Raw genomic sequence first — 23649 nt, forward strand, 5'->3', positions numbered from 1 at the left:
GCAGGAAACAGACCATACGTTGTTGTTGTTCAGTCGTTAAGTCGTGTCCGACTCTTTGTGACCCCATGGACCATAGCACGCCAGGCCTTCCTGTCCTCCACTCTCTCCCGGAGTGTGCTCAAGTTCATATTCATTGCATCGGTGATGCTATCTAGCCATCTCATCCTCTGCCGTCCCCTTCTCCTTTTGCCTTCAATCTTTCACAGCATCAGGGTCTTTTCCAGGGACTTTTCTCTTCGCATTAGGTGGCCAAAATATTTGAACTTCAGCTTCAGTATCTGTTCTTCCAATGAGCACTCAGGGTTGATTTCCTTTACGATTGACTGCTTTGACCTCCTTGCAGTCCAGGGGACTCGTAAGAGTCTTCTCCAGCACCACAGTTCGAAGGCATCTTTGGCGCTCAGCCTTCCTTATAGTCCAGCTCTCACAGCCATACGTTGCTACTGGGAAAACCATAGCTTTGATTATATGAACCTTTGTCAACAAGGTGATGTCTCTGCTTCTTACTATGCTGTCTAGGTTTGCCATAGCTTTCCTCCCAAGGAGCAAGCGTCTTTTAATTTCATGGCTACAGTCACTATCTGCGGTGATCTTGGAGCCCAAGAAAATAAAAAATGTCACTGCTTCCATTTCTTCCCCTTCTATATGCCAGGAAGTGATGGGGCCAGATTCCATGATCTTCGTTTTTCTGATGTTGCGTTTCAAACCAGCTTTTTCACTCTACACTTTCACCCTCAACAAGATGCTCTTTAGATCCTCTTCACTTTCTGCCATTAGGGTGGTATCGTCCGCGTATCTGAGGTTGTTGATAATTCTCCCGGCAATCTTCATTCCAACCTGTGATTCATCCAACCCGGCGTTTCTCATGATGTGCTTCATATAAGTTAAATAAGCAATGCAACAATATACAGCCTTGTCGTACTCCTTTCCCAATTTTGAACCAATCGGTTGTTCCATATCCGGTTCGTACTGTTGCTTCTTGACCCTCGTATAGGTTTCTCAGGAGACAGGTCAGGTGGTCTGGTACTCCTATCTCTTTGAGAATTTGTCACAGTTTGTTGTGATCCACACAATCAAAGGCTTTAGCGTAGTCAATGAAGCAGAAATAGACGTTTTTCTGGAATTCTCTTGCTTTCTCCATGATGCAGCGAATGTTGGCGATTTGATCTCTAGTTCCTCTGCCTCTTCGAAACCCAGCTTGTACTTCCGGTAGTTCTTGGTTCACATACTGCTGAAGCCTAGCTTGTAGAATTTTGAGCATAACTTTGCTGGCATGTGAAATGAGCGCAATTGTACAGTAGTTTGAACACTCTTTGCGTTGCCCTTCTTTGCAATTGGAATGTAAACTGACTTTTTCCAGTCTTGTGGCCACTGTTGAGTGTTCCAAATTTGTTGGCATATTGAGTGCAGCACTTTAACAGCATCATCTTTTAGGATTTTAAATTGCTCAGCTGGAATACTGTCATCTCCGCTAGCTTTGTTGTTAGTAATGCTTCCTAAGGCCCACTTGATTTCACTCTCGAGGATGTCCGGCTCAAGTTCAGTGACCGCACTATCATGGCTATCAGGGACATTCAGATATTTCCTGTATAGTTCTTCTGTGTATTCTTTCCACCTCTTCTTAATCTCATCTGCTTTTGTTAGGCCCCTGCCTTCTTTGTCCTTTATCATGCCCATCTTTGCACAAAACGTTCCCTTGAGATCTCCGATTTTCTTGAAAAAATCTCTAGTCTTTCCCATTCTATTGTTTTCCTCAATTTCTTTGCGTTGTTCATTTAAGAAGGCCTTCTTGTCTCTCCTTGCTATTCTCTGGAACTCTGCATTCAGTTGGATATATCTTCCCCTTTCTCCCTTGCTTTTCACTTCCCTTCTTTCCTCAGCTACTTGTAAAGCCTCATCAGACAGCCACTTTGCTTTCTTGCATTTCTTTTTCTTTGGGATGGATTTAATTGTTGCCTCCTGAACAATGTTACGGATCTCTGTCCATAGTTCCTCAGGCACTCTGTCTATCAGGTCTAATCCCTTAAATCTATTCATCATCTCCACTGTATATTCATAAGGGATATGACTGAGGTCATACCTGAATGGTGTAGTGGTTTTTCCTACGTTCTTCAATTTAAGCCGAAATTTTGCAAGAAGCAGCTCATGATCTGAGCCAGTCAGCTCCAGGTCTTGTTTTTACTGACTGTATAGAGCTTCTCCATCTTTGGCTGCAAAGGACATAATCCATCTGATTTCGATATTGACCATCTGGTGATGTCCATGTGTAGAGTCGCCTCTTGCGCTGTTGGAAAAGAGTGTTTGCTATGATCAGCGTGTTCTCTTGGCAAAACTCTATTAGCCTTTGTCCTGCTTCATTTTGTACACCAAGGCCATGCTTGCCTGTTATCCCAGTGATTTCTTGACTTCCTACTTTAGCATTCCAATCCCCTATGATGAAGAGGACATCTTTTTTTGGTGTTAGTTCTAGAAGGTGTTGTTCGTCTTCATAGAACCGATCAACCTCATCTTCTTTAGCCTCAGTGTTTGGGGCATAGACTTGAATTACTGTGAAGATGAATAGTTTGCCTTGGATTCATACTGAGATCATTCGATCGTTTTGAGATTGTACCCCAGTACTGCTTTTCCCACCCTTTTGTTGACTATGAGTGCTACTCCATTTATTCTAAGGGATTCTTGCCCACAGTAGTAGATATGATGGTCAGATGAATTAAATTTGCCCATGCTTCTCCATTTTAGTTCGCTGATTCCCAAGATGTCGATGTTCAATCTTGTTTGACCACCTCCAGCTTACTTTGATTCATTGATCTTACATTCCAGGTTCCTAAGCAATATTGTTCTTTACAGCATCGGATTTTCTTTTCACCACCAGACATATCCACAGCTGAGTGTCCTTTCGGCTTTGGCCCAGCCACTTCACTCTTTCTGGCGCTACTTGGAAATTCCCTCTGCTCTTCCCCAGTAATATATTGTACACCTTCCAACCTGAGGGGCTCATCTTCCGGCATCATATCTTTTAGCCTTGTGATACGTTCCATGGGGTTTTCTTGGCAGGAATACTGGAGTGGGTTGCCATTTCCTTCTCCAGTGGACCACATTTTGTCAGGACTCTCCGCCATGACCTGTCCGTCTTGGGTGGCCCTGCATGGCATAGCTTATGGTTTCCCTGAGTTATGCAAGCCCCTTCGCCACAACAAGGCAGTGATCCATGAAGGGGAAACAGACCATATACCCATGGTCAATTGAGGCTGACTCCATCCCACTGAACTGAATATCTGTACAGCTCTTGAACTTTGTATGGGTCTTGAACAACTTATTTATGTGTGTTTTAAACAGCAGCTTTGGATCTCCAGCAGAGAATGTTCCATTTTTCATACTCCCAAATTTGATTTTAAAACAGTAAAGATTTTTTTATTATTTTAAAATAATTTTCATTTATTACAATTAAAGACAGCTGTTCTTTGTAACACTGAGTGTCTGTTAACTTATTAAAGTATCGAGTTGCTTCAGGACTCCAAAAAAAAGTATTTTGTTGTGGTATGGTAATAAGCAAATGCATTTCAAACTTAATTGATCCATTAAAACCCAGACTGATCAATGATAAAGATAAGTTGATAGGCCCAAAATTGAATTTTATTTCTTCTGTGAATATTTCACAAATCTCACTAAGCGTTGTATAGTTTTTTAAGCATTCTTAGGGTCATTTCACATGTTACAGTAGGAAGTGAGTACATGTTAAAGATATAGGACGCTCCAAGTCTAGTCCCATAATGAGCTACTCAGCTACACTTCATGCACTTCATCAGTGAGCTTACACACCATTTTGGTGTCTAGGCAATTCATTTTTTCTGTGTCATACACACAGTAAGAAATAGTGCACATTCAATTTTCTAGCTGTATAGAACTAGAGTGTACATTAAACCTTTTAATGTGTAGCTCTATCTACTATAATGTGTGAAGCAGCTCTTGATATAGGAAGAAGTCCATTATAAATTGATGTGAATTAGGTTATAAGTGTGGGGACACAAATGCTTAAATACTATGTGGGCATCTTACATTATGTGGTGTGTATCAAATAAATGTGAATCACCCCCTTCCCCCATTTTCTCTTTCAGATACAGTAAGAGGGCAACCTTGTGGATGGCCCCAGAGTAAGCCAGATGGAACAGGATAGAACCAACCACATTGAAGGCAGTAGTTTGCGCCCATTTCTAATACCACATCCTTCTCATGTTTGCCAGGCAGAGCCTTTGCCAGTGAAGCTGCAGAATGGAAGCCCATCATCAGAGAAGGCCCACCATGTTGAACTAAATGGCAACCACACATGGCTGCATTTCAAGGCCAACTATGGAATGAAGCATGCTGCAAAAGGAAATGCAAACAACCGAATAAGCCCAGATCTTCTGCAGGAAAAGCGGGATTGTAGCAGATATATGCAAAATGGTGGGATAAAGCGCACTTTTAGTGAGCCTTCTCTGTATGGGCTTCACCAGAACAAGAAGCTTAGACATGATGAAGAAGCAAAAGGGGGGAAAGATACCTCATTAGATGGCAGCCATCAACCAGGTGTTTTAAATTCAGGCAGCAAGAAAGACTTTGTGGGTTTTAACGTGGAACAAAATGCAACTTCAGTTCTTATACAGTCTTCAAGATACAACAGTGGTGCTTCAGAATCTCCTCATGCTCCCCATATCCAGCATGAAGAGGAGGGTGCAAACATTAATTGCCACAACAGGGACATTGTCTTGCTATACAAAAACAAGGCAATGCCAATGCCTAATGGTGCTATAGTTCCTGCATCTTCTATGGAAAACATGCATGGTGAACTCTTGGAGAAAACACTGTCTCAGTATAATCCAGATCATGTTTCCATTGCAATGCAGAAAACCACATCTCTTACAAATGCCATAAACCCTCTGGCTACTAATGTGTTGGCTTGTGGTGCACCACATTCATCCCATACCTCAGGGCAGATCAGTTCCCCACAAACCTCAAACTCTGAACTGCCTCAGGTGCTAACTTCTGTGGCTAATAAGGTCCACAGTGCAGAAAACTCCAGTAAACCATCCATATTGCCAGCATGCTACACTTTTCAGAACCCAGAACTACAGTTAGATCAGCAAAAGTCTGAAAATACACACAAGTCACCTGCACAGGATATTCCAGGAGAGACAGGGCAAGTTCCCAGTCAAGATTTCTCACTAAATCCCAGCAACAATCTGAAAGCTCAGAATAATAGCTCAGAGAGATTGTTAGAGCCAGCAGAAGAAAATGGTGCTTTGTTCCAACAAGATTCCCTATACAAGAATGAGTCTTTCAGTCCATCCCCTGTTGCAACTTCTCCAACTCCAGAAATAAGCACTATTCCATCTGTTGGGGTTTCAGAAGGGAATACTCATCCTTCTGAGATCCAAAGTCAAGAAACTCATTTGAAGGGAGAGAAGAATGGAGAGCAGTGGCAACAACAGGGAGAACTTGCAACACAGATTCCTAGCTTTTTCCAGCAAGGGCTTAGTTCTCAACAAGGTCTTCAACAAGAGGTTCAGGTTTCACAACAGCCTAGCAGTGAAACAGATCCGGTGCTCACTGTGATGGCATCCAGCATCCAGCAACAGTATCCAGATGAAATGCCAGAAAAACTGGACCCTCAAGTTCAAGATCCACAGATACTGGAAAGCAGTAAAGATTTGCAACATTTTCAACATATCTTGGGCCAAATTAATCAGGAGATTCTTGTTGACAATGAAAAGGACCTGGCAAAAAATCATTTGCAGCAGTCTCAACCTCATTTGCGGCAGTCTCAACCTCAATCTTGGACAGGAATGTCTTCCCCTCACTTTCGCCCCAGTGAGTCTCCCCAAAAATCAAATGAGGTGCTCTTGAGGACAATACTTCAGCTCCAATCCAATTCAGCTGAGCAGATACGTCCAAAACAATATTCTCGGAGCCCCGATGCATCCAAGGGGGTTACTGGTCAGACTTGCTACCAGAACATCATGCGGGGTGAGCAAATACCAGCACTATACAAGGGCGAAGGAATGCACCTGCCTGCCCATCTTGCACATGACCAGCACAGGCAATTCCAAAAGCACTCACCACAGCCTACAAAGATGGATGCTCTGTTGAAATCCCATGAACAGACACAAAATGCAAAGCACTTTCACTTTCAGTCACAAGCTGAACACCACACTGAACATTCTTTGGAGGCACAGCTAAAGCCACAGCACTTAAATCCGCCACTGGAGAATGAGCCGTTCCTACGTTCACATATTTTGCAACAGATGCTCCAGACCCAGCCAGCGCAGCTGCCACAGAGTCCACAACGTCCCTTGAACCCCCAGCCATCAGCACTGCAAACAAAGAACAGAGAACTTCCCCAGACCTTTCCCCATTCCCATAGTAGTCAAGAACAGCAACTGGAAGGAGCGCCATTTAGCCAGCTTAAATTAGAGGAATGTTTTGAAACGGCAAACAACTATTTCAAATCCACTGAGTTCGCAGTGCAAAATCCTCAGAGCAGAGCCAACCAGGTATCAGGTATGAACAATAAAGATACGCTTTACAATCATGCTTTTAAAGCAAATACTGTCATGAAGCATTCCTACCCAAATAACATGCACTTAGTCTCTGAGAAAAAGGAAGATACTATGAACATGGAGCTCTTTGCAGAAAATGTAACTAATGACTTGCAGCATATGCAATATTACCCCAATAGCATGACTCCAAAACAAGACAGGTCCCAGTGCTTTCAGGAACAAAAGCCCCAGTCCCCACCAACTTCAGCTGTACAGCTTCCCTTCCAGCAAACACAGGTGTATCCTACTTTGACCACCAATATGTGCAGCCAGCAAGCTCCCCAGATTCAACAAAGGTACTCGCCATATAGTCAGCAAGCAGTAGATCAGAGAGGGTGCCATCCTCCATCTCAACCCCACAGGGACTTTCAAAAGCATGCCGCTCTTAGGTGGCACATCTTAAACAAGCAAGAACAACAAATTAACCAAAACAAATCCGAGAAATGTCACAGCATGGGTCACAAGCCAATCAAAGCGGAAGCTGGCTGCAAGCTGAACCCTCCGATGGCTAGGCAGTTGGAAAACAAAACATGGAAGAAAGCAATTAAGCAAGAGATTCAGCACTTTGGTTGCGAGAACATGCAACAGAAGAGTATCATTGAAACAATGGAACAGCAGCTGAAGCAGATTCAGGTCAAAACACCCTTTGATCACAAGTCCCTTACTATCAAATCACCAAAACATGTAAAAGTTGAAACCGTGGGCCCCATCACTGTTCTGTCAAGAAATTCCAGTGCTGCAGATTTCAATAGCCATGCCACTTCTCTAGATCAACAGGCCATTCATCCTAATGAAAAAACACCCACCAAAAGAACTGCTGGAACAGCTCTCAATAATTTTTTAGAGTCACCTTCCAAGTTATTAGATACTCCCGTGAAAAACTTACTGGATACACCTGTCAAAACCCAGTATGATTTCCCCTCATGTAGTTGTGTTGGTGAGTCGAGTTTTATGTTTTTAAAATGAATAATATAGGCAGTCTATTCTGTTGTTTCTTGCTAAAGCTAACCAACTCCCTTACTTGTGCCACCCTCCATCCCATCCTATTGCAGAGAGAACATCCTAGCTTTTCAAATAAATTTAAATAATAGAAATTGCATTTCTTAGATCTATCCTGACAGTATTATTTGGAGAAAAAATTTCAACCTGCCTTGGATCTTGGGCTCGTTCAGTTCCACCCCACCCTGTCCCTTTCTTGCATGTAGAATGTCATGAGCGAGTTCTGTACAACGTATATAAGAACATGGAATCTTCCTGGCTCCATGATCCACTGGCTTCTTTTGTTTGGGAGTGGTTCATGGGGTCAAGAATCTTCCACAGGTAAATATGTGCAGTAATATGTGACTAGCTTGTTACTTTCTAAGCATGTTATAGGAGTGGGATCAGGCAAGTGGAGGACATATATTCACTTATGGGCATGATTTCTCCCCAAAAGGTATTGTCTCAGCAAAGCCCCAAATGCAAGGTGCTTTCCTAGGCAAAGTGGAGAGACAGAGATCTAGCAGTTCTTCAGAAGCAAAAAAAAAAAAGTTCATGCAAATGAAGCAAGGATATTGAATCCAGTTTTGTAAGGGCAAATAAGGTCATTAAAAAGGGCCATCACAGAATAATTTAAACCTAAAGTACACATGATGGCAGATAATACACCCTTGTCTCAATAGACAAAGTTTGTTTGCTCCAAGAAACCAGGGATACAGGTGTAATTTAGTGAAACAAAGGGGTGCACATGTTGGGGATTTTGAATCCTCCCCATCTTTCCCTCCACAGTCCCTTTTCCCCCAAAGCACATTTCTCCCAGGTGGGCTGGCTTTCAGAATTGGAGACTGGTTGGGGGGAAAGGACTCTGTGGGATGGACTGGGGTGGGGCGGGGGGAGGTGAGAGCAGCAGAATAAGTTCAGCATCTCTACCTCCAAACTCCACATCCCTCTGGTGCTTTAATCATATCCCCCATGCCCTACTTTACATGAGATTGGAGCAGATCCACATTTAAAGGCAGATGCAATCTGGGTCTGAACAATTGTCATTCCTGTTTTTGTTACATTTTGAGAACAGTGTCCATGGATGCATGGTAGCATTGAAACTATTCCCAAACTTTTCAAACCTTTGTTATGCTTTTTATAGAGCACTTCGACGTGAGAAACATGTATTTTTCAATGAATTATTTAAATTATTTTTTTCTGAATTTAGTTTACTTTTTTTCCTTTTAAAAACTACTCTAGCTAAAAAAAAATAAAAAATACTCCTAGCGATGTAAGTCTTGACCCACTCCTTTTGTTTGTTTGTGGTTTAGCCAGAAGTAATAAAGGAATTTTTACCTATCAGGATCTCTGCACCAAAAAGCAGTAACATGCCTTGACCAGTCACAGGAACACAGAAATAACTTGCCTTGACTCCAGATGGCAACATAACAGAGTAGATTCTAATCGGCCACTGTGAAACTAATTGGGCTGGTTCGCATGATTGCAGGGTGGTTAGTAAGCTATTGTTGCATATTAAGCATCTTGTGATCATGTGAACCAGGTCACTGTGTTAATTATGCATTATAAAAAAATCCTACCTGTGGTTATGCATTAGAACAAACTGCCTCTTGTGCCCCAAACATTGCTTGCCATCTTGTTTGATGCACTAGCCTATTCCTTGTTTACATTTTCAAACACTTCTTTTCCAAAGTGAAAATAACATCTCTCTTCCCCACCGCCACTGCCTCACATTATCAGTCTATGAATGAACTGCCATGCACCTGCACAGAGGACCTGCCACAAGCCAAGGGTCTTATGGGTTGGTTTTAAGAACATAAGAAGAGCCCTGCTGGATCAGACCAAGGGTCCCTCTAGTCCAGCATTCTGTTCACACAGTGGCCAACCAGCTGCCCACGGGAAAACCCACAAGTAGGACATGAGTACAACAGCATCCTCCTGCCCATGCTCCCCAGTGCCTGGTGTACATAGGCTTACTGCCTCTGATACTGGAGGAAGCACATAGCCATCAGGACTAGTAGCCATTGATAGCCTTCTCCTCCAGGAATTTATCTACCCCCTTTTAAAGCCATCCAAATTGGTGGCCATCACTACATCTTGTGGTAGTGAATTCCGTAGTTTGTGCGTTGGGTGAAGATGTACTTCCTTTTAGCTGTCCTAAATCTCCCAACAATCAGCTTCATGGGATGGCCCTGGGTTCTAGTATTATGAGAGAGGAAGAAAAATGTCTCCCTATCCACGTTCTCCACATCCTGCATACTTTTGTACACCTCTATCATGTCTCCCCTTACTCTCCTTTTTTCCAAGCTAAACAATCCCAGCTGTTTTAACCTTCCCTCATAGGGGAGTTTCTCCAGCCCCTTCATCATTTTAGTTGCCCTTTTCTGCACTTTATCCAGCTCTACAATATCTTTTTGTAGGTGTAGACCAGAACTGTACACAATATTCTAAGTGTGTCCACACCATAGATTCATATAACAGCAGTATGATATTGGCAGCTTTATTCTGAATTCCTTTCCAAATTATGCCTAACACTGATTATGCCTATTTTACAGCAGCCGCACACTGGGTGCGTTCCACCACAATCCCAAGATCTCTTTCTTGGTTGGTCACTGCTGGCTCAGATCCCATCAGGTTATACTTAAAGTTGGGATGTTTTGCCCCAACATACATCACTTTCCTTTTGCTTTCATTGAACTGCATTTGCCATTTAGATGCTCATTCTTCCAGTTTGGAGAGATCCTTTGGGAGCTCCTCACAATCCTTTTTTGTTTTGAACACCCTAAATAATTTGGTGTCATGGGCAAACCTGGCCACTTCACTTCTCACTCCTAATTCCAGATTATTTATGAACAACTTGAAAAGCATTGGTCCCAATCAGATCCCTATGAGGCCGCACTACTTACATCCCCCATTCCTACTCTCTATTTTCTGTTCTTTAACCACTTACTGATCTGGAAACATTACAGGTCTCATTGAGAAACGTATGGTAATGAAAGTGATCAGAATAGTTGTATAAACTAAATAACTGATTGTGTAACTTTCAAGGAAATCCTACAAAGCATACAGTATTAACCCTTTTGTTTCAATTTTGTTTTAAACAGAACAGATTATTGAAAAAGACGAAGGCCCTTTCTATACCCATCTAGGAGCTGGTCCTAATGTGGCTGCTATTAGAGAAATAATGGAAGAACGGTAATGAATCGCTGAGGCGTACGGCAGATTAAAGTTTATCCACTTGTGCATGTTAGAATTTTTTCCAGTCTTTGCACATAAAGAACACCACAATTGCAGGCCCAAGTAATTACGAGTAGGCCAGCTATTCCAGCATTGCCAACGTTTGGCACTGTGCTATTCACTGGAGAGTCACAATATTTGACAGGCCTGCTGGCTTGCTGTCATAAACTGCCCAATCCGAAGCAGATGCCAGCAAATCCAAACAGGAGCAAGCATTCACCAAGCTGCCAAGTAAGAAAGTTGGCAGGGGCTCCAAAAGCAGGCAATGACCTAGTGTTCCCAGTGGGGTCATGTATGCCAAGGTACATAGGAGAGATGGCGCAAAGCTATGCATTTAAAGAAAAAACTGTGAAGTATGCAAAAACACAATTAAGGGTTCACTTTTCTTCTCCTTATTTACGTTAAGAAATTTATTGTTGCCCGTTGAATTTCTCGTGAAAATGAGTGACCAGCTTTGGCTTGGAAATTCAGCAGTTAGCTCTGCCACATAGTATCTTTTTCTTTTTTACAAAACATTAATCTGATATGCACAAGTGAGCTTTTCTTTGGTTCTATGTTGTTGGCATTCTCCAAGTGGCAGCCAAACAAATGCTATATGCAGATCAGATTTCATTATATATATAAAACATTCATAATATATTGAACTAGCAGAATTCTGGATCTTGTTTTCCTTGTTCTTGTTTTTCTTGCAACACAAACTTTTTCATATTTATTTAATTATTAGGATATTTATAAACCACCCATCATCAAAAGATATCAGAATGGTGAACAATATATATGTCATGCAATAAAAACAATAAAATTCAGTCATAAAACAGCATTAAAAGGCAGTGAAAATACAATAAAATAGAGTGACCAACTTAAAATGCTTAAGGAAATAGGAATGTTTTGAGCTGGCACCAAAATGACTGCAAGGTCATCACCAGTCACACATCTATAGAAAGGGTGTTCCACAAATGGGGTGCCATAACAGAGAAAGCTTTTTTCCTAGTTGTCCCATAACAACTAAAAGGTATTTGCAGGTTTTAAGGCATGTACAAGCTAGTATAGGGAGAGGGATTCCTGCATGTATTTGAGTCCTAAGGCATTTAAGGCTTTAAAGTGAAGTATCTTGAATTGGGCCTAGAAGCAAATAGGCAACCAGGGTAGCTCCCTTAGTATCACTATAATATGATCCCACCTGGCTGCACCCATTAGCATTCTAGCAGCCACGTTCTGCACTAGTTGAAGCTTCTGTGTCATCTTCAAGAGTTAATCCCACATACAACCCATTACAGTACTCCACTCAGAAGGCTACCCAGCTGTCCCTGGGTTCACTGCGCCCAGGGACAGCTGCATAGCTGCGGAAAGAACCGAAACTGGTAGAAGGCACTCTGAGCTACCAAGGCCACTTAGGCATCCAGTAACAAAGCTGGATCCAGGAGTACCCCCAACCTACACACCTGCTCTTTCAGGAAGGGGGGTGCAATCCCATCTAGAACAGGCTGCACATCTTTTAGGAAGGCTAGATTCACCTGGCAGCGCATATATAAAACCATCCGGATTGTCCCTTAGGAATCTTAACGTTTGTGTGTGTTTTTAATGTGTTTGTGTGTGTGTGTTTTTAATGTTTACTGTGGGTTTTTTTAAAACACACACCATAAAACTTCATGGAAACATGAGCAACTGACTCTATTACAAATGTATAGCATTAACACTTTTCATAAAAATTATATTTAAAATATTGAATGCTTTTTTCCACCTGCTGGCATTACCCTGGATTTGGATATGATACACCAGCCTTCCTCAACTGGGGCCCTCCCAATGTTTTGGACTTAAGCTTCCATTGGCCAGTGATCAGCAAACCTGGGAGTTGTGGTCCAAACATCTGGAGGACAGTAGATAGTCCCATGTAAACGTCAAGTAGAATCATTTTTGTGAGAATTAGTTTGATGTTAAGGTCATTCTTTCTTATATCTACCCTACTAAAAACATGGGTACTAATAAGCTCCTCTCCTGTAAGGCAGTTGTTAGTATTTTTTAACAGTGCAATCCTATACATGTCTGCATAAGGTTATACTCCAAGCTAAGTATGGATAGCTATTGTATAGGGTTGGTATAGGTACATATAGGTAACATAGGATTGCGGTCATAGAGCCATTTGCGTTTATCTCCATGGAGATCAGTTCCAGGTCGTGGGGGCACAGAGGGACATGTATATTGTCTCTTGTACAGTATAGTGCAAGGTTTCTAAAATGTTGTTGTAGATACACATGGTAGCTACCAGTGAATTATGTGATTTGAGGAGGGTTTACAAGCAATGAGACAAAAATGCCTGCCTCTGCTGTACATTCTGCATGTAAATTATGTTAATTTCAAACTATTATATTCACCTTATTCACTCATTGGGGTGTGTGTGTGTGTGTGTGTGTGTGTGTGGTTGGGTGTGTTTTTTAAAGATATGGACAGAAAGGCAAAGCCATAAGGATAGAGAAGATCATCTACACAGGGAAAGAAGGCAAAAGTGCCCAAGGATGTCCTATTGCTAAATGGGTAAGGATTGTGTCCATGTGACCATATAAAGGATTTTCTCCTCCTCAGTAGAATCAATATGTGCTTGCTGTAACTAAGGAGATACACCTGAAAACTTAGTGAATAAAATTATTCATATTTTTTCTTCCTCTGAAAGTTGACCTAGGATAGATTTTAAAGGAAATATAGTAAATCAAGAAATGAATTTTAAATACAAATACTGAAGCACAAACTGGATCTCGAAGTTAATGGCTGCCCAGCCTTGCAATATTTTACAGGAAATGTATGCCAAGATGAAAAGGACCTACCAATAGTATCAGACTGAATTCAGAAAACTGCAATGAGCAAAAACTGCAATGCTTTGAAATGTACCTCATCCTTCCAAACTCAGTGAATGTTTTGTATTTATTTAATCATAAATTCACAGATTAATTCATGCTGCCTTTTCAATAAGATCAAAGCAGCTTACAGATACACTAAAAAAGCCATGATTAAAATTAGGGCTGTGCACCACTTCGGTCCGAAGCCCGAATAACGAGTTGAAGTGGGCTGCTTCGGAGGTGCCTCCATGTGATACTAGGCAGAGCAGAATAGCAATGAGGTTCCCCGAAGCGAAGTGGCTTGTATATAAAGTGCCTCGTCCGGCTTGTGATTTGTTCTGAGCAACCCAGACAGCCTAGCACCAAAGTATCAACTTGAGAAAGTTCAGCAAGGGTTTGAGGAGGAAGGGAGAGGAAGAGGGAGGGAGCTTTGGCAAGAGGAAGCTCTAGTTGCCAAATCAGGGCTGAATGTAACCCAGCAATCTCCAATCTGTGACAGTGGTGGAGGAGCAGGGAAGAATGAATAACTGGAGAAAAACAGCTGCGTTTCAGAGATAGAGATCATTCTGGTGGTGTTACTTAGAGATGTGAGAACCCACCCCGGCCGGGTTCTCCGGATGCCCCCCCCCCCCGGCCCCTGGTCTAGTTGCCAGTCCCTCCACTGCGATTTTAAAAAACATAGCAATTGGAAGTCTACATGCACATAGACTTATACGCAAAAAGCGCCGTGATTCTTGAATATATGGGCGATTCACCGCACTTTTTGTATACAAGTCTTTGTGTGCACATAGACTTATACACAAAAAGTGCTCTGAATCACCCAGGCAGCAGGGGAGGAGGCGCATTGCATGCCCCCACCACCCACTAGCTGTCTCCTCATGAGCAGGAGACAGCTAGTGGGGGGGGCATGCGCTGCACCCCCTCCTGCTGTCAAGGACAGCCGACCATTAGCGCACACACCCCCCCCCGCGCTGCTTGCTAGCTCTCTCCTCCTTGTGAGCAGGAGATGGCGAGCAGTCCTTGACAGCCGAGCAGGCAGGAGGAGGAGGTGGTGCAGGGCTGAAGAGGTATAACTCTTTGCTTTAAGAGGTTTTGTGGGGAAAAATCAAATTTCAGCTGCACCTAGCACAAAAAGGCCTGGGCCAAACTGTCTGAAATTTGCTGAGTGGGATCCCCTTCGTGTCAGCAGAGTGACCCCCAGGTTTCATATATTTATCATGACAACTGAAAAAGGTATGGCCATTTGTGTTTTCCCATGCAAGTCAATGGGAAAACGTCCAAACCGAGTGATCTGGATATCCGAATCTCCCTTTGGATCCAGAACTGGATCAAAGCGGAGGGGGTCCAAATGGGTCCGAGTCGAAGCAGGGCTGATTCGGAAGGTCTGAAGCCGCATCCAAAGGGAAGTGGGGGGTCCGTGCACAACCCTAATTAAAATGTATAACGCACAGCCAACAAAACAGAGGGAGTATGGAAATAACCAAGCAGCAGAAGTTGTGCATAGCACAGTCATTCATGGCAATTTGATCCAATTGCTTCATCGTTCTTAACTATGAATATGTAACTTAGTAGAAGACATGACACTACCTTATACTGAGTCTAACCACTGATCCATCTAGCCAAGTATTGTGCATTCTGATTGGTGGGAGCTCTACAAGTTTTCAGGCAGGGATCTTTCCCAGCCCTGCTACGTGAAAAGCTTTTTAAAGGCACAATCCTATGCATGTGTAGGCAGAAAAAGTCCTACAACTCCCAGCATTCTCCAGCCAGCAATGTTGGCTGAGGAATGCTGGGAGTTGTAGGACTTTTTTCTGTCTCAACGTGTATAGGATTGCACCCTAAGTGGAGATGATGGGGATTGAACCAAGGACCTTTGTCATGCAAAACATGTGATCTACCACATGCTGTAATCTGTGCTACAGTCAAACTGGGCAAGAGCATAGGTGCAATTTTTTTAAAAATGCTGATATTCCATTTTGTATTGCACAGCACTAAAACAAATATTTGCGGGATCTGCAGGTGATTCGTAGAGGTAGCACTGAGGAGAAACTCCTTTGCTTGGTGCGGGAGCGTGCTGGCCACAACTGTGAAACAGCAGTGATTGTCGTACTCATCTTGGTGTGGGAAGGAATTTCTCAGAGTCTAGCAGACAAGCTGTATTCCGAACTCTCTGAAACTTTACGGAAGTATGGCACGCTCACAAACCGTCGGTGTGCTCTAAACGAAGAGTAAGTGAAGTATGTACTTGTTTCCCTGGAAGTGTGATCTAGAAATAGTTTAAAGACCTATAAATATAAAAGAAATATTTCCCACTAAATTTATGAACTTTATATTCTCCTTTCATTGTTATGCTAGCATAAGTCAATTGCCTCATTTAAGTTTGTTTGTTTATTATTACATTTATATCCTGCCTTTTTTTCTCTTGCAAGGAACCCAAGGTGGTCCCCCTCCTCCCCATTTTATCCCACAGCAACCCTGTGCATTAGGTTAGGCTGTGAGTCAGTCACTGGCCCAAAGTCACCCAGTGAGTTTCATGGACACGCGAGCACCAGAACCCAGACCTCCCGAGTCCCAGTCTGACGCTCTAACCCAGTGCCATCTCCATGTTTTTGAGGGCATTTGGACAAGACACCCTCAGTGGGCCTCCTCCCACAGTGAGTCCACCTTCCCACTGCCATTGTTACCACCTGCGGTTGCTCCTCATCCTCTTTCTCCTCATTGCCACCACTTGCTTGCTTGACAGGCAGATAGCCAGGAGCAAGTAGGCAGTGACGTTTGCTCTCTTCCTTCTCACCACCACTGTTACCTGGGCCAGGGTGAGAGGCAAATGAATAAGCAGGTTGCAATGGTGAAGAAGAGGAGCAATTTCAGGGGCTCTTGTCTTTGGCCCCCTGCTATGTTCTGGACCCTTGACAGGTGCCCAACCATGCTTACCTTTCATGACAGCCCTACTCTAACTACTACATCACCCCGGCTACTGTCTTTATGCCATCTTTCACCAGGAAGAGAAGCCACCTTGTTTACAGGAGAGACCATTTCCCCTTCCAACAAAGACCACAATTCCCATAAAGTCCCCTGCCTAATGCACTTCTGCAAAAGGTTGCACACATCATTGACTGTGCAATGAGCATATGCATGTGCAGTGTGTGGTGGGGATCTAGTTTCGTGTCTACTGTTATTCTGTTAACATCCTTACTTTTTTCTTTCAATGAAGTCTGTCCAGTCTATACAGTGCCATAATTGCAGCAAGCTCCATCCACTGTACCTAGCTCAGTTACATAGTCCTCACTCTGAAGACACGTGTTTCAGGATATTCCCTTCTCCTCCACCACTTTTTTGTAATTATCTATAAAATGTCACATCTGAATCAGCTCTCAGCATGTATTTAAAATTATTATATATCTACAGTGCCCTGGTTCACTGCCCATTAGTTCCATGCCCTGGTTTGCTGCTCATTATCATTAGTGTGATAAGAAGGGGCATTATACAGCTCATCTGACCATATATACTGTATCTTAATGAGTGATACTATAGTACCATCAGAGGCAGAACCCACCCCCACAAGAAGAAAGACTATTGGCACAATCCTATGGATGTTTAGACTGAAAAAAAAGTCCTGCAACTCTGAGCATGCCCCAGCCATGGGTATGCTGGAAGTTATAGGACCTTTTCTGCCTAAACATACATTGCATTGCACCTTAATAAAGGTGGTCTATATACAAAGTATTTTTTCTCCAAAGTTGCAGGGGTGAGATTATAAAAATGACACATTGTTCAGTTTACATGGCTGCCTGATGTGTATTAGAATTTCATGAATATATTGGATGAGATTCATACAAGGCTGATTGAGAAATGGAAGGGTTTCTTCCGTTCCTGAAAGGCTCTTTGGTTCAGCAGATCCTCCTGCTGACTGAAGGGACTGGAGGCAATTTTTGCTGATTCCTCATTCCCTCCTTCTGCATCCCCATGCCACCTGTGCTGCTGTTCTGGAGGGTCCTCCAACTTTCTGGAGCAGATTTTGCATTCGCAGGGGGTGCAGGCAGCTGCAGGAGGAAGGGGAAACTGGTGAAAATCACCTTCACCCTTCTATCAGTGGGAGCATTTCATAAGCTCTCATGGGATCTCTGGATCCAATCCCCAGAATACAAGCCCAAATTGAACTGATTGGGTTTTGGAATTAGATGGATAAGTAGATACAGATGAACAGTCATTTAGTGTTAATCAGTTGCATTTCACAGGTTGTCAGAAGCTTATAAGGAAACTACAATATAAAAAGTTGCTGTCTATAACAAATATTTATTGATCAAGGTTTAGCAGCAGTGATTGACTTAACTGCACTGGTAATACAAAAGACTTTTATTTGAAGATGACCAATCAGATTTCACTTGCTACCATTTCGGGTGGCAACTTTAGATGTGCACTGGAAAAAATCATTGCTTTTCCTTTTGTGTATCAGACTTAAAAAATATTTTCATAATCTCTCTTAAAAAAAAAAAAAACTTTATTTCTCCGTTGATTGGCATTGCAGGGAGAAAGGCTACATGCAGGAAAACTGGTTGGGCCAACAGGGTCCTTGGCATGAGGTGGGATTTTTTGCCCCTCCAGCCATTTTCTTACATGAACCCCTTTTTCCCCCTATTCACATCAGTGGACATTATGGTAGGGAGGGAATAAAAAGAGTGCATGCAGAAAAACAGCTGGAGGGCTCAAATCCCCCCCCCCATACACACACACACATACACACACACAAGAACCCTGTTGCACCTATGGTCTTTGATGGGGTTTAGGATTCCTACCCTCAGCTGTTTTCCTGCAGGCAGCCTTTTTCCCCAAATGAAAAAAAAAATGACAGAGAAATCTGAAATAATTTTTTTGTTCCAAATTAGTTAATTCATATGAATTTGAATTCATATTAATTAAATATGAACAAGCTGTTTCATACATTCTTTCCTTCAAATTAAACAAATGCACATCCCTAATGGCAACATCAAGGCCAAGGGTTTCTGAGGGTGCAATCCTATGCATGTTTAGACAGAAAAAATTCCTAGAACTCCCAGCATACCTGTGGTTGGGGAAGGCTGGGAGTTATAGGTCTTTTTTTCTGTCTGAATATGCATAGATTGTGCCTTAATCAGTTAAGGTTTGCATGACACACTGCCGCTGTGGGTTATTTAATCCATGATGAACTGTGGCCACAGATGCCAGGTTGCACATCAACCCCTGCAAGGGGGTTGTCGTGTTGTGCGAATCTGGTGAGCAAGGGTTAACCAACATTCGCATAACCCTAAAACAGACCGTGGGTTCTGCGAGGGTTGTTTAACCCTCGCATAACCCACGCTCACCAGGTTCACACAACACAATAAACCCCGAGCAGGGATTGCATATTCAAAATGGTGGCTGTTTGCACCTTGCGTATGCCGCAGCCTCACCATGGGTTAAACAACCCATCATGGGCTGTTGTGTCATGCACACAGACCCAGTGTGGCTCTCCTTTCTAGATCGCTTTATAAATTGTATATTGTGTGTGTGTGTGGCAGAGGGTGGGAATGTTGTGTCTTATTTTTGTGACTGTTAAATATTGGGGATAGGAAATCCTCATCTCAGTCTCTTAGGTTTCAAGATAATGTCATGTTTCCAATATCCGCTTGAATAGAATAGAATGAACTTTATTCCACTTGGTGTTGTTGAGCCTAGCGAAGTGATCTGCAAAAAGATCATGATGTGCAATTTTCCAGATATGGGCAATATGCATACTGTGCTTCACCAATATCCAACTGTGTTTTTGATGTTGTTGGAAATGTAATGCTTTTCTTTCTTAGACGAACATGTGCATGCCAGGGCCTGGACCCCGAGAGTTGTGGTGCATCTTTTTCCTTCGGCTGTTCATGGAGTATGTACTACAATGGCTGCAAATTTGCCAGAAGCAAGATCCCAAGGAAATTTAAACTGTTAGGGGATGATCCAAAAGAGGTAGGAGCTTAATAAAATACATCTCTTGCACTCTCTGAAGCACTTCTGTCCCAGTTATGGAGAAGAGACTCAGTTAAAAAAAAATACTAGCATGATCAGAAGCCAGTCTTAAGTTTTGCAGGAACTTAATCCTGTTATCTATTTTCAGTACTAGGTTTCAGTGTAGGGATGCTGGAAAAATCCATTTGGGGAGTGTGGTTAGACAGGTCTCCTAGGTCCCCCCCCCCCGGACTTCATTTTGGTTCCTGCTGTAATATTTCTGAGCAATTTGTACAAATTCCACCATATTCTGTACAAATTCAACCATAATTTGCGAAAATTGCTCAGAAATTTGTGCAGATTGCAGAACCTGTGGAGAAAATATGCAAAAACAGTTCCAGGAGTTCAGGGGAAAGCCTCACAAACATAAATTGAGCCATATGCACTGTGGAACTCTATCGAGTAAAAAGAAAAAGAACCCAATTTCCCTGCAACAGACATCCCTATTTCAGCCCGGGAACTTTTTTACTTTTTATGTATTTCAAAGTATTTTGACCCTGCTCTTCTTTCTAACAGCTTACAGAAATTCAAAGTAAAGGGCACTATCCAACAAGACACGAGTGCTCAGGTAAATTACATTGCACTAGTGTAAGGGACCTTCTAGCATAATGCCAATAGCGTTAACTGACATGAAGGGATTTCCCAGAAAACCAATTACACCAGCTAATGCTGTTGGCTAGTAATTTATGTTAACACTTGAGTCTTATTGAATGCTACCCAAACAATACGAATCAGATCAGGATAGATAAAAAGAGTAATAAGATTTTTTTATTTATTTTGAATATATTTTTATTTATTTTATCTTTATAAATGAAATAAACAATACCAAAATTACTAGCAACCTGATCAATACTACAATTTCCCAACAATACAATACTCTGATGAGGACACCACAATAACAAAAAGAGAAGGGGGGAACGAAAAGGGAGGAGGAAAGGAAGTGAAGAAAAAAGAAGATACTTTCCCCTTCCCTCCCCCTCTCCCTCCCCTTTAAAGAATTAAGTTTAAACTCTAATACCCCCTGGCCTCCGATGCCATTCTATTTTAAAAACTATATAACCTTAACAATCTTACAATTTAATAAACAACCTTACATTTCAATATCATATCATCAATCGTATATCAAAGAAACAGGTCTACAGTTCATTCCCAGTAGCCTTTATTAATAACAAGAACAAGAAGAAGAAGAAGAAATATAGTGTTATATAATAATAAAACTTAAAATAAACCTTCAACAATCAGTAATATATTTTATATATAAATGCATGTGCACAATTACCCTCAAACAATACATTTAAATACAGCATACCATATCCATTTTGAAATAAAAAATATAAAGAAAAGAGAAAAAAAGATGAAAGAGAATAAACGAATATATGTATATTCATTTATCTTCTGATCTAGCCTGGATCATGTAGACTAAACACAAGCAGTTAACAAAGCTTGTTCAAAGATTCCAGTTCATGGGGTTGTAACAGAATTCTCACGCATTTTTACATTCAGCCATGCCCCCACCATTTCATGATTTAGAAACTTCTTCGTCTGACCTTCAGACACAACACAAAGTGTAGCAGGATATTTTAAGTAATATTGTAAGTTCATTTGTTTTGCCATATTTTTTGCTTTGATAAATTGCCTTCTTTTATTCATCACCTCTTTGATGTAGTCTGGAAATAACATAACATAAACATTATCTTGTTTCCAGGAAAGGCTTCCACCCTCTCTTGCCAAACACAGGATATAATTCTTTGTGGAGACTTTTGCAAATTGGACTATGATTGTGTAATCAGTCCCTTTAGCATTTGGCACATGAAATGCCTGCTCAATATCAAGTAAATAATCAGATGGGATAGGGAGTATCTCATGAAAAAGTTTATCCACAATAATAGGCAACTTTACATCATTAGACAGATTTTTAATCCAAATAATATATACATTGGATCTCCTCATGAAGGCCTCCAGTTGAGAAATTCTATCAGAGGCATTTTTAAAACAAATTTGTGTCGTAGTTTCATTTCCTGCCACTCGGGCTTCTAGCTCATTAATTTTTGTCTCCGTTTTTTGCCATGATGCATTAATTAAATCTACAGCTCCTTGCAAGGCGGTGATGGAATTTTGGATTAAATCCAGTCTTTTGGTTTGTTCCGTAAATTGTGAAGATAAAGTCTTTATCAGAGTAAATAATTCCCCTATATCTTCTGTTCTTGAAACTTTTGACACAGGGGGTGCAGGGGGAGTTGATGCCAGCTGCTTTCTTCTCCTCGTCGGAGACGTGTTTCTCTCAAACAGATCTTGCAGGTCCTCAGATGTTCTCAAATATTGTTAACATTTCTTAAATCATCCCTCAGAAGTTGTTGATATTTCTTATAGCATATATGGTTATGGAACACGTCAGCCCTGTTTTCTCCTATGAAATAGGAGTCTCAGTACAGCTTTTTGCGTTGGTAAAACTCTGGAGAGATAATTCTGGAATTCAGCCCCCCCACTATCTTGAGGGGGGTACTTTTCTCCAAGATATTATCCAGATGTTGCCTTGCCCCCCCTTCCAGGGGGCAATGACTTTATTTCAACTGCCTGCTCAGTGCAAGAATCTGCAAGCATCTACAGCATCCCTGGTGGATGGCCATCCAGCCTCTGCTTAAATGCATCCAGTGGAAAGCCCACCATCTCCCAAAGTAGATTGTTCCCACTGTTGAACAGCCTTAACCATTAGAAAGTTTCTCCTAAAGTTTTGCTGAAACCTGCTTCCCTGCCATTTCCACCCATTGGTTCTAAGGCAACAAAGAACAACTCTGCTGTATCTACTGCATAACAGCCCTTTGGATACTTGAGGACAGGTCTGCGCGTTGCCAGACTAAACCTACCCAGCGCTTTCAACCATTTCTCACAAGACTTGGTTACTTATATCCATTTCATGACCTGATTGAATAATGACAAAGCAATATTAACTTACACATATTGTATTTTAAAATTAGGGTTACTATGTAAAACAAATGCATTTTAATGTTAATATGTGAAATTATTCCATATAAAAATTAGGAAGAAAAGCTAGAATCCAATCTGCAAACTCTGTCAACTATGATGGCACCCACTTACAAGAAACTGGCACCTGATGCATATAACAACCAGGTAGGTTAAAAAAAAGAGTTTGGTAACAATACTAAAGTGCTCTTACTGGCTTTATTTTGACAACATATAAGACTCATTATGATTAGAATGGGAATTAGAAGCAAAACATCTTTAGAGTGCATTCACAAGACCACATTCTTCTTACCTTAAAGCAATTACTTTGAAATACCCAGTGGTCAACAAACTTTAGCTGCCTTAATGGGGTGCTCCTGGGTGCTTCCAAATGAGGCTTTCACTGTGCAATTGCTCTCCCTCATTCATGGAACTTTAGTGGGGGGGGGGCAATATTGTCTTCTATCTGTAGCCCTCCTGGGTTTTCTCACTGCTGCTTCTATCTTTTTTTTCTTTCCACAAAAAATCAATGAAGGAAGGAAAGATGGAATAGCTGCACAGTGCCTTTTTTGATCAGCAGCACTAGGTCAGGGAAAAATCTCCTTCTCTCTCTAGTTCTAAAACTGGAGCTGGGTGGGGGAAAGAAAATAAGATCATGGCCCCAAACAGTTCAGAGCTGGAAGGGCCAGAGGCTTGAGCTCTGAGGTGGAGGCATGTCAGCCTGGCCAGAAATGTGTTATGTGTGCTGTTTGTAAAAACATTTCAAAATCCAATTCTTCAGCAGTACTTTTAGTGGAAAGAGAGGAGATTACAGAAATACCAAAAATCTTCCTATTTGTCATGGTGAATGAGGCTAATTTGATGAAGAATGGTTCTAGCTAACAGTCAGGATAGATAAAACTGTGACTTCTGTATTCAGAGGCAATTCAAGTAGGACCTGCAACAAAATGTTGTGGTGTGGAATGCTTGTGTTGAAGGTTCCAGACAGCAAAGCCTTCTTCCAAGATACTCCATCTATTCCTCCTCCTCCCTTCAATAGTTATGTAGTATTCTATGCT

The 23649-nt window shown here is 41.8% G+C and overlaps 1 protein-coding gene across 4 annotated transcripts in view; it reads left to right on the top strand.

Moving 5' to 3' along the window:
* The window catches only part of TET2 (tet methylcytosine dioxygenase 2), a 124491-nt gene that overhangs the window by 83825 nt on the left and 17017 nt on the right, over nucleotides 1–23649 (top strand). For 3 of the 4 annotated variants that reach the window (XM_084855757.1, XM_084855754.1, XM_084855758.1), the window contains 6 exons: nucleotides 4116–7512; nucleotides 10658–10748; nucleotides 13229–13322; nucleotides 15641–15849; nucleotides 19441–19591; nucleotides 22670–22759. In XM_084855757.1, the coding sequence (XP_084711883.1) occupies nucleotides 4161–7512; nucleotides 10658–10748; nucleotides 13229–13322; nucleotides 15641–15849; nucleotides 19441–19591; nucleotides 22670–22759 (3987 nt within the window). In that variant the 5' untranslated portion in view covers nucleotides 4116–4160. The remainder of the gene's footprint in view (nucleotides 1–4115; nucleotides 7513–10657; nucleotides 10749–13228; nucleotides 13323–15640; nucleotides 15850–19440; nucleotides 19592–22669; nucleotides 22760–23649) is intronic. The other variant, XM_084855759.1, reaches the window with a different exon arrangement.

This window comes from Heloderma suspectum, chromosome 5, assembly GCF_057233095.1.
Source record: "Heloderma suspectum isolate Gila_16-S chromosome 5, 16-S_ref, whole genome shotgun sequence".
In the NCBI taxonomy this organism is placed as follows: Eukaryota; Metazoa; Chordata; class Lepidosauria; order Squamata; family Helodermatidae; genus Heloderma; species Heloderma suspectum.